Here is a 12,054-nt window from a genome sequence, read left to right on the forward strand (position 1 = left end):
TTGGAGTCCCTGTAGCCTAATGGTTAGAGCACTCACATCCGGGTTCAATTCCTAGACGGGTCAGGGCGAAATGTTGGGTAAGTTTCTTTACTCCACACACACACACGCACACACAGACACACACACGCCTCTGTTTACCGAGCTTTGGGTAGGAACCCGCTTGTTAGTCAATTGGCAGATCGCTTTACCGGGGGTAATAATCCCTTAAAAAAAATTAATTGGTCACTCAATTCACGACATTGTGGGACGTTGCTGTGTGCCTCATTTCGCCCCCCAAAATAGTCCATTCACTTTACAATGTATCCTGTGAAGCACCTTGAGATGTCTCGAAGACGTGATAATGCAAGGATTATTATTATTAACTGTTTCTGTGTTTTCCCACATTTAGAAGACGCACTGCGATATAAGTACAACCCCATGTACCTCAAGTACAGTGAGTTGCACTCTGCCTAACCAGCAGTGTTTCAAAGGAGAGACTGAGGCTGGTAATTGATCTTACAGCTTGTTGGAGTCATTGGCGATATTCTATCTCTTACCTCAGTCCTTCCTCATTCATTCGCTCACCTCAGCCAGAGATCTTCTGAGATTTTATACAGTCCTGTGAAGTCCTGCAGCTCAATGTTTAGAGCACTCGCAAGCGAGAGACCTGGGATCAGTTCCTGAGCAGGGTGAAACCTTGGGCAAATTTCCTTCCTCCACCACATGCCTGATAATAATCCCTCAAGAAAAGAAAAGCAATTAATAAATTGGTCACTTCAATCCACGATTGTTTGTGTGGGACACTGATGTACGCAATTGGCTGCCGCGTTTCGCCCACAAAATATACAGTCAATTCTCTTTACAGTATATTGTGTGAAGCACTTTTGAGACATCTAGAAAACGTGAAAAGCGCTATATCAAATGCAAGGATTATCTTATCGAGAGGTGTCGCTGTTAATATCAGAATATATAGAGGTATCACTGTTCATTTTCGGACAGGATATTAACCAAAAGTCCTGTTTATGCCCTGTTCAGGTGAACATTAAAGATCTCCCGTGGCCCTATTCAAAAAGAGAAGGGAGGTTCTCTTTCTCTCTCCCGGTGTCCTGGCTGACAATCCCACAGATAAAATTGGTCACTCACTCCATGGCTATTCACAAGACACTGCTGTGTGCAACTGGCTGCCACATTTCACCCACAAAATACACGGTCACTGCAATTTATTGTACATCATATGAAGCATTTTGAGATATCCTGATGGTGTAATAAGTCACTATATGAAATTACAAGTAGTATTACTGTATACGTATTTTACAGAGTGAGAAAAATTGAGGGAGAGAGAAATAAAAGCAAACATTTTACTTCCAAATATTTGAGAAGCAGAATGGGAGATGACGTCCGTCCTATAATCTCAACCGGAAAAGTTCCATCGAGGGCTGGTTCCCAGTCTTCTCGGTGTTATTCAGGTGGAAGTAAGGCCGAAGAGTTTCCTTGAACGTTTCCTTGAAGGTGAAGATGTGAGACATGTCTTCAGCGTCGTAAAAGGACAGGCGACCTGCCTTGTAGTCAAGAAACACACCAATTCTTTCCAGGTTCTCATCTGGGTTGAGGGAGATCTTCTTTGCTGTGTACGCCCAGAACCCCTTCCCTCTCTGGTGACCCACCACCCAAAACCCGTCCTGGGGGTTGGGCAGGAGAACTGTCTTGCGATTGGCCGCTTCGGTGACCACACCGACGGACCATGTGGTGCCCTCCTCGATCCCCACCTCCCAGTAGTGTCTGCCCGAATCCATGCCAACGCTTGCCAGGACTCCAGTCAGATGGGTGAAACGGGCGGGGGTTGAGGGGATCTGATGGGGTTTCCTGCGGAACTGGATCTTGGAGCCAGCACTCGTCAGGTCCAGGTGAGGGTTTGCTGTCGTCGGGTCAAAAAAAATCACAGCGGGGACTGCAGAGGAGAGACACAAGTCAACCACAGCAGGAATAGCACTATTCACCACGTACAGTAACATTGTTCTAATTATAGTAATAATACCAATTATGGTAATAATCCGGAGGAGTCCGGTATTGTATTGGTGTGGGGTCTTGTAGCGTGGTGGTAAGCTCGCTCACCTCGCATGCGAAAAGACCCGGGTTTGTTTCCCGGGCAGATTGAAACCTTGCGCACATTTCCTTACTCCACGTGCATCTGTTTACCTAGCATTAAGTAGGAACCCAGTTGTTGGGGAGTAATAGTGCCTTCAAAAATATATAAATAAATAAACAAACAAATTAATTAAGCGGTCGCTCAATCCACGACTGTTTGTGAGACGACTGTGCGCAAGTGGCTGCCATGTTTTGCCCACGAAATCAATGCACTTTACAGTATATTCTGAGACGTCTCAACAATTTCATAAGGCAAGATATCAAATACAAGGATTATTATAATAACAGCAACAGCATTAATAATAATAATCTTGCATTTGATACAAAATCTTTTCAAGTCATTGAGGAGTCTCAAAGTGTTTCACAAGATACCCTGTGATGTGTAGTGACTGTTTTGTGGGTGAAATTCGCCAGCCAGTTTGCCAAGAGCAACATTCACAAACAGCCGTGGAGCAAGTGACTGGTTTCTAATTTTATTTGGGGGATTATTAGCTGGAACACCGGGAGAAACTCCCATTTCTTTGCCAATGGCGCCATGGGAGATCTTTAACGTCCACCTGAACAGGAAGAGATGGGATCTCAGCTAAACATGAAGGACGGCACCTCCCCTAATGCAACACACTGAGGTAAGAGCGCGACAATTGAGCCAGGTACTACTGATACTAATGGTAATAAAAGCAATTATAGTAATAATATCAGCAATATCAATAGTAATAAAGTAAAGCTCCCTCTACACTGTGCGTCCACGCTCCCAGGTCAGGGTTAGAGACACAGTAAAGCTCCTCTACACTGTGTGTCCACACTCCCAGGTCAGGGTTAGAGACACCGTAAAGCTCTCTACACTCTGCGTCCACACTCCCAGGTCAGGGTTAGAGACACAGTAAAGCTCCCTCTACACTGTCCATCCATACTCCCAGGTCAGGGTTAGATACAGTGTAAAGATCCCTCTACACTCTGCGTCCACACTCCCAGGTCAGAGACAGCTCGGGTTAGAGACAGTGTCAAATTCTTGCAGAGGATTAGCCATGGGAATTAATTAAACTGTACCAGATTCAATGATGCCGAGCATCCTTTTCCAGACTTTGTACTGCAAAGGACCTGTGAACTCTCCGAAATTGCACTCGGGCTCATTCAACACCAGGTCATATGTCGTAAAAACCGAATTATACCTGTAACGTCAAACATTCCTCAGTGAATAGTTCAAACAGGCAGATTGAGCAGCATTACAATAATTGTCCACAAAACACACAGTCACAACACTTTACAGAGTATCCTATGAAATGCTTTGGGATAACTTGACGATGTGATCAGGCCTTATATCAAATGCAAGGATTATTATTGTTATTGAGGGTTATTATTATTAGTAATCCTTACAATGAGAGAAGCTATGTGCAGAAATCAACAAGAACAGATGCCCTTCGCGCAGGATAGCATCTCGGGGCGCTTAACGATGGCGGAGTTTGACACTGAGCCGTGGGGTGGGAGCAAATATGATCAAAGTGGAAGGTCTTCAGGAGCAATCTGAAAACAGGCTAGAAGAGGGAAGAGGAGGGATTGAGGTAGGGCGTGACAGAGGGTTAGGACTTAGTGGCTGAATGTGTGGCTGCCGATGATAGAGCGGAGGGACATGCAGGACGAGGGCCATGCAGGAGGCCTGGAGCCTGTCGAGAGGAGGCAGCGGGTGGTGGATTGGGGAGTAAGTAAGTAGGGAGGTGTCAGGGCCTGAAGGGATTTGTTGATGAGTGAGAGGAACTTGAAATTCATCCACTCTGCATAGGGAGCAAGTGGCGCCTGGCGGGGACGGGTGAGAGAGTGCTGGGGCAGGATAAGGGGGCGGACGGGAAAAAAACAGACAGAGCAAAGCATTGGAGTTCTCACCTTGCCAGAAGTCCATGATAGTCCTGTGGAAAGAAGCGAAAACATGATGGTATAGGTTCAGAAAGCTTAACGTGAAAATCTCGCGAGTTTCTGAATTTAACTTTGGGGTTAAACCTTTCAAGGAGCCAAGCAAAGTGGGATGCAGGTGGAGGAGGAGGAGAAATGACCAGACATCTCCCTTTCTCTCGAACCTGCTCTCTCCCTCCGCTCGACAGGCTGTGACCTCCTCTTGTTCCCAAGACCCTCCGCCCCACCATCGGCAGCCATGCTTTCAGCTACTATGTCCCAAAGCTGTGAAACTCTCTCCCTCAATCACTTGACCCCTCTCTCTCCATTTTCAGGTTGCACTTGAAGACATTTCTCTTTGACCATGGTTCACCTTCCCCCTTCATGTATCCCAATCTCTCGCCTCTTTCAAGGTCCGTCTCAAGACCTTTCTTTTTGACCGTGCCTTCGGTCATCTTTCATCGTGAACACCCAACTTGTTTGCAAGCCCTGACCTGTCCAGCGCATTGACACATCCTCCTGACATGAAAGACACTGTCAAATGATAATAATCACTGTGTTTGATATCGCACCTTATCATATCTTCAAGACAAGTGCTTCATAGGATATACTGTAAAGTGGATTGACTGTGTATTTTGTGGGCAAACCGTGGCAGCCAGTTTGCACACAACGACATCCCACAAATGGCCATAAAGTGAGTAACCAATTTTATTTGGGGGTTGTTGTCCAGGAAACCGGGAGAGAGAAACTCGTGTCTCTTTTTGAATCATGCCACGAAGATATTTAATGTCCGCCTGACCAGGCACAGATGGGAGCTCAGTTTAACGCCTCATCTGAAGGACAGTACTTCTACAGTGTACCCCCAGTACCCTCAGAGCTGCAATGGAGGATAGGCTTAGACTGTGTGACTGCAAGTCCTGATATGGGGGCTTGAACCCACAAACCTTCTGATTCAGAGATGAGAGTGCTACCACTGAGCCAGGGTTAGGGTTTATAAATATGGTTATTGTTGATGTAACTTGACTAAGTGTCCAATGTCCATTTTAATCCATCCACACCCACGTTTATGGTTTTATATTCAGAACCATGGAAATTGACAGGGTTGGTTGGCATTTGAGGAGGTCACAGAGCTGGAGGTGCGGGTGAGACTGTGGAGGAAATGTGTTGTCAGCATAGCCTAGCTCTCGCCTCTGAGTCAGAAGGTTGTGCATTCAACAACAACAACTTGCATTGAAGCCTCCGCTTCCGCTTAAACTATCAACGGCAGCTACATTTGATGCTTGGATGGAAGCCCATGTCAAGGAGTGAGGGGAGGGGCAAGTGGCCATGTTTGATGCTGGCACAGAACCCTGTATTGAGGAGGGAGGCAGGGGCAGCCATCTTCATCTGGCATGGAACCCCTCAAAGAGGGAGGGGGCCATATTTGATGCTGGCATGGAGCCTGGGACTGTCTTAAAGCACCCCCCCCACCCGCCTCCCCACTCCCTCACAAAATAATAATCTCACAGAGCCTATGCTTCTGTGCCGTAAATTTTTTGTGGTTGTAAGAAATGATGACACCACCTGCAGTAGATGTTGAGGGTTGTGTGTGTTGAACCAGGGCTGGATGTCGTTGATGATGTTTTTGATGTTCTCGGTTTCCCTTGTGATCAGGGCCACATTCTCTTCCATTACCCTCAGGACTCGCTCCTCTTCCTCTGCCAGAGTCTGGATCAGCTGCTCCTCCTGCTTGTCCAGAAAGCGGTGCATTGCTTTCAGGTCCTCCCCAACCTGTGCTCTCAGGCTCTCAGTCATGTTCTGTAGAGGCCGATCCAACACCGACATTCAGTTATTAATAGTAATAATTCTTGCATTTAATACAGGGCCTTATCATGACTTCGAGACATCTCAAAGCGCTTCACAGGATATATTGTAAAGCGCATTGACTGCTTATTTTGAGGGTGAAACGCGGCAGCCAGTTGTGCACAGGCGAGAGAGAAAAACTCCCTTCTGTTTTCCAATAGTGCCGTGGGATCTTTAAAGTCCACCTGATCAGGGCACAGATTGGGAGCTTGGATTATCGTCTCATTTGAAAGATACTGCCTCTGACAGTGAAGCGCTCTGCCCAGCACTGCGCTAGAGGATTAGCTTAGATTGTGTGATTCCAAGTCCCTGATGAGGGCTTGAACCAACATTTATTGAACAATGCTTCTGGTTCTAGCTCCTTCCCCTGACCCCGGTTTCCGAGACTTACCAGATATGTTGTAATCGTCTCTCCCTGTAACTGCTGCATTGAACGATACTCCTTCAGCTTCCCTTCCAGAAACGCAAGCGGCTCTTGTAGATTTGCCTTGAAAGAAGACAGATTCAATCAAGTCATTTATGTGTGTCAGCCTGGCTCAGTCGGTAGCGCTCTCGCCTCTGAGGCAGAAGATTGGGTTCAACTTGAATCACATAGTCTGAGCTGATGCTCCAATGCAGTGCTGGGTGGATGTTCCATTGTCGGAGGCACCGTCCTTCAGGTGAGACATTAAACTGATATCAGGACTTCTGCCTCTTGAGGTGGCCGCTAAAGATCTCCCGTGGAGCTATTGGAAAAGGAGGGATTTTCTCTCTCTCTCTTGCTGTCTCGCTCTCTCCGTGTCCTGACCGACAAATCCCCAGATGAAAATGAATGTTTGTGGAACATTGCTTTGTGCAAATTGACTGCCATGTTTAACCGACAAAATACACAGTCACTGCACTTTACGGTGCTTTGAGACATCTTGACTACGTGAAAAGACACTATATCAACTTTGCGGGTTATTAAGGATTATTATTATGCAGCCAGTTTATACAATACAGAGTACACTTATACACCTCAGGAAGAAGTCTCAAAGCACTTCACAGCATTCACTGTAAGGTGTAGTGACTGTGGGTTTTGTGGGCGAAAGGTGGGGGGGGAAGCAGGGAGCTCGAAAGCACGGTCGAAGAGGAGGGTATTTAAATGGGTCTTGAGGGAGGCAAGGGAAGGGGCGAGGTGAAGGGACTGCTGGATGGAATTCCAGAGGGTGGGAGCAGAGTGGCCCTAGGCCCTCCTGCCAATAGGGAGTGAGCAAGATGGGGAACGTGAATCAGGCCGGAGTCTGCTGAGCGTTGGGAGCTGGCAGAATGGTAGGGGATTAGGAGTTCCTGGAGTTATGGGGGGAGCAAGATCATAGAAGGCTTTGAAGGTGAGGACCAGGATCTTGAACTGTATCCTCTGTGTGATGGGAAGCCAGTGGAGTCGGGGGAGGATGGGGGTGATTGGGTCAAGGAACCTGGTGCGGGAGAGGACACGGGCTGCAGAGTTCTGGATGATCTGCAGCCTGTGGATGGAAGAGTTGGGGAGGCCACTAAGCAGGGAGTTGGTGTAGTCAAGCCTATAATCAAGGCATGCATGAAGGTTTCAGCGGCCTGCGGTGTGAGACAGTGGCGGACCCGGGTGATGTTGCGGAGGTGGGGGAAGGCAGAGCGGGTCATTGCGCAGATGCAGGGTAGAAAGGATAGATAAGGGTCAAACAAAATGCCAAGGTTCCAGACTGGCTTAGCAAGGTGGAGTGTACGTCCATGGCTGGTGATACTGTCAGCACCTGAGGTGATAAACTCCTGACGGGAGCCAATCAGGAGTGCCTTGGTCTTATTGATGTTTAACTGAAGAAAATTGGCTCTTATCCAGGACAGGCAGTCTGTCAGGACAGCAGTGGTACTGGAGGCAAAGAGGTACAGTTGGGTGTCATCCGCACACATCTAGAAGTTGACCCCATGTCTGCGGATGATGTCACCAAGAGGGAGTGTATAGATATTGAAGAGGAGGGAACCAAGGACAGAGCCCTGAGGAACGCTACATGAGACGGTGCAGGGGCTGGAGGAGAAGCTGTTTGTGTGAGATGAAGTGGAGGCGGTGTGAGAGATACGAACTGATGAGGAAGATGAGGAGGCAGAGGGAGCCCTGGTCGCAGATGGACAGAATATCATTTGTCACTTTGGCCAGGGCTGTTTTTGTGCTGTGGGCAGCACCAGTTGGAGGGGTTTGTGAAGGGAGTGGCAGGAGAGGAAGGAAAAGGAGAGGAGTGAAGCTGGGAAGCAACAACTTGTTCCTGGACCTTGGAGAGGATAGGGAGATTGGAGATGTGGGGTAGTTTGGGAGTAGAGATTGGTCCAGGGAGGGTATTTTTAAGAATCGAAGTGATGACTGCCCCTTTGTATCTAATCAAACAGAAGATTCCAGCTCCACCACAGAGACTTAGAGTCTACAGTCCAGACTGAAACACAAGATCAGTGTTGGGTGGAGAAAAACATTGGCCTTCAGGGCTTGTCAGCCTGTTCAAGTGGCTGTTTCTTTTGTGTGTGATACTCATGCAAACTTATTACTGTGATCATCCGGGTGTCTGACACACGCAGAAACCCATCACCGTGATTAGCCGGGTATCTGACAAAGTGGAAACTTGTCACAGTGATCAACTGGGTGTCTGACACGTGTAAATCCATCATTGTGATCAGCTGGGTTTCTGATTTGCGCGGTAAAGTATCCAAACCAAACTGAGAATATCATGCATTCTATCTACACATTGAAATTCCCATATATTGGAATGGAACGCGCACTCTCTACCTAGTGGTAATAAAATAATTCCATTAAAATACTAATAATAATTTGTCACTTCAATCCCCCCGGTTTGTGAGACACTGCTATGTGCAATTGGCTGCCACATTTTGTCCACAAAATATACCGTCAATTAAGTTGAAGTAACTGACTAAGAATATTGTGAAGCACTTTAAGACGTGATAAGGCTCTATGTCAAATGCAAGGATTATTATTATTTATTATCCTGCTTATCTAATTCCAGAGAGTATAAAGGGCAGGCTTGGCGAGAGCCAAGACTTGGGGACCCCAGAGTGTGTGTTGGGATAACTGCTTGAGTCTAACCAGCCCAAACTGCATAGCTTGCCATTGATACCACTGTCTGGGAAGCTTTCCCACCGCTAGTCCAGTTAGGACCACCCTACCCGTTAGGGCTTTGGCTGCAGGGTTAACAGGAGCTGCCAAACAGTTGCCAAACACATATCGAAGATCTGTAAAGGGAGTTTCCTCTGCCTACAGATATCTTAAAGATAAATCAGCATTCTGGGGGAATTCTATTTGCAAACTCATCGTCAGCAAGTTTATCAGGAGAAATCAGCTCACAAGGGGTTCCTGGTACCAGCCATTCATCCAGTGAGGACTCAAACCCACACTTATCACATGTCAAATATCCAACTAGTGACTATCCTCAGGGGGACAGTGTAATTGTTTTCTCCTCAACTAGTGACTATCCTCGGGGACAGTGTAATTGTTTTCTCCTCAGGGCCGGCAGATATAAATACAATAATGATAATTTATTTTGCATTTAATATACAAGGTGCCACGAGACATTAATCGTCACTCTCCATCTGTGCCTGTTCAGGTGGATGTTAAAGATCTCCCGGGCACTATTGGAAAAGAGAAGCACGTTTCTCTCTCTCTCTCTCTCTCTCTCTCTGTGTTCTGGTCGACAATCTCCCAGATAAAATCTGTCGCTCGCTCCACAGCTGTTTGCAGGGACAATGCTGTGCGCAAATTGGCTTCCGTTTTTTTCCAACAAAAAACACACAATCACTGCACTTTACAGTGCATGAAACTGAAAGAATTGTTTACTTTACACTTTACAGTGCATGAAACTGAAAGAATTGTTCTTAAAGAAGGCGGCAACAGTCACACAGAAGGGTCTCGTTCTGTATGTGAATCTGTTCCCAGTGCTTTCTCCCATGTGATGAGACAATGCATTAACCACAAAGATTACTATCATTATACTTATCGCCTTATCATGTCTTTGAGATGATAATATAATGTAAAATGAATTGATATATTTTGTGAGAGTGACTCACAAGCAGTTATGGGTGACCACATTATTATAATTACAGTCAACCTCCACATTGCACGATTTAACTCCCGGAATTAAACTCCCTAACCCTGGATTTTATCCTGTAGAAATTTTCAAACCATAAACCATCAATTTAAGCTTACAAACATTTAAAGTACAGACCTTAAACATGGCTTTCAGTGTACGTAAGAAATCTGCTGAGATTTCCAAGTCTTTGACATACCAACAAAAAAACTGATTACCAGAATGAAACTAAAAGCCAAGGATCACAAACCAGACGTTTCAAAGTTTCTCCAGGTTAAACTGTTTGATTTAACCGTCAAACCCCAGTATTTAACTGATCAGAATTTAAGCAAACCCTGACTACAGTGATAACAACAGCAACCTGCATTTACACAGCACCCTTCACACAGGGCAGTGTCTCGGAGCACGTAACAGTGGTGGAGCCATACGCAGATCATAAGCACAATCAAAGAGTAAGGTCTTCAGATGCTATCTGAAGGCAGGGAAGTGGGCAAGGCAGAGGGATTGCGGGAGAGAGTTCCAATGTTTCAGGGCGTAGAAGCTGAAAGCATGGCTGCCAATTGTGGAGCAGAGGGGACAAGGGACGAATAGGAGGCTAGAGCCAGCCGAGCAGCGACAGTGGTTTGGGGGGTAAGCAGGTCCAAGACGTAGGGTATGAAGGGATTTGTGGACGAGTGAGAGGATCTTGAAGTTGATACGTTATGCAATAGGGAGCCAGTGGAGTCTGGCGAGGACTTGTGTGAGGGGGGTGTGGAGTTTAGAGTGGGTGAATGTACAGGCGGTGGAGTTCTGAATCAGTTGTAATTTGTTGTTAGTGGAGCTGGGCAGATGGGTGGGCGGGTGGGGGATTGGAATAGTCGAGGGGGGGGGCGGTGGTGACAGAGGCTGGACAAGGGTTTTGGCTACATTGGGTGTGTGGTACGGTAAGAGGTGGGCAAATGTGTGACAGATAAACTCTGTTAAAGGAGCTCTGACCTTGCATTCCGCCACAGCATCATTGATGGGCACGCATTTGTGCTGTCTGTGGGCTTGGGAGAGGGCACAGATCAGGCAGATGGGCTGCCAGTCATCCTGACAGAATAGCTTGAGGTCCTCGTGATGGGTCTTGCACTCGGTCCATCTCAGAGCCTGGGCAGAGGTGTACAGATTCCGTAAGGTCTGGATCACGCTCACCAGCTGTCTGTTGGTGTAAACATCATCCAGGTTGATCTCCGATCGACATTGGGGACAGCAGATGATACGTCCCCCTGGCTCCTCTTCGTCCTGCTCCCCCTCCAAATCCAACTGTCCCTCCCCCACCACCGCCCCTTGCAAATCCCAGTCCTCCTCCTCCAACTCCCCCTCTCCACACCTCAATAAACAGCTGCGGCAGAAATTGTGCCCACATTTGGTTAATACGGGATCGGTGTAGAAGTCCAGGCAGATGGGGCAGGTTAGGTCACACTCCAGATTGGAAGCCATGGCAGGTGGAATTGAGACCGAACAAATTTTTGTGGTGTTTGTTACCCTGTCCACACCCTTCTGGCCTGCGCATGCTCACATGCCTGTCAACGCCTATCAGTTCACAGTTGCCAATCCAGATAGAGAAGGGAGTGGCAGGCAGGCAGCCAGGCAAGCAGGCAAAGCAATGCCATCCACCCAGTCAAGGCTTAATCAATCCTCTCCTCCCATATCAAATGTCCACCTGCATGTGGTCAGCCTGGCTCAGTCTCACTTGCGCATCCGAGTCCGATGGTCATGGGTTCCAATTCCACGTTAGGACTTGGAATTGCATAATCTAATCTGATGCTAAAGTGCAGCGCTGGGGGTTTTGTTTCTTTGTCGGATGAGACTTTAAACCTCACTCCCCATCTGTGCCCTGTTTAGAAGGATGATAAAGATCTCCCCGGCGCTATTGGAAAAGAAAAGGGAGTATCTCTCTCTCCATCTGTCTCTCCCCCAGTGTCCTGGCTGACAATCCCCTCAGATAAAATCAGTCACTCGCTCATGGTTGGTGGTGGGCTGTTTACAGTGAATCCTGTGAAGCGCTTTGAGATGATGGAGTGATCAGACACTATCAAATGCAAGAATTATTATTGATTAGTGACTATCCTTGGGGGAGGTGGGGGGCTGTAAGCGGGTTTTG

At 47.2% G+C, this 12,054-nt stretch overlaps 1 protein-coding gene across 1 annotated transcript; it reads right to left on the reverse strand.

Moving 5' to 3' along the window:
* Positions 1-1,157: 1,157 nt before the first annotated feature.
* On the reverse strand, positions 1,158-11,447 carry LOC103190955 (E3 ubiquitin-protein ligase TRIM39; the record flags this gene model as incomplete). Its single annotated transcript, XM_007911882.2, is given in 6 exon segments — positions 1,158-1,927; positions 3,172-3,293; positions 4,003-4,025; positions 5,572-5,805; positions 6,242-6,337; positions 10,905-11,447. Coding segments are annotated over 6 exon segments (1,506 nt in total). The 5' UTR covers positions 11,391-11,447.
* Between the last annotated feature and the right edge of the window lie 607 nt (positions 11,448-12,054).

This window comes from Callorhinchus milii, unplaced genomic scaffold (assembly GCF_018977255.1).
Source record: "Callorhinchus milii isolate IMCB2004 unplaced genomic scaffold, IMCB_Cmil_1.0 Scaffold30, whole genome shotgun sequence".
Taxonomy (NCBI): Eukaryota; Metazoa; Chordata; class Chondrichthyes; order Chimaeriformes; family Callorhinchidae; genus Callorhinchus; species Callorhinchus milii.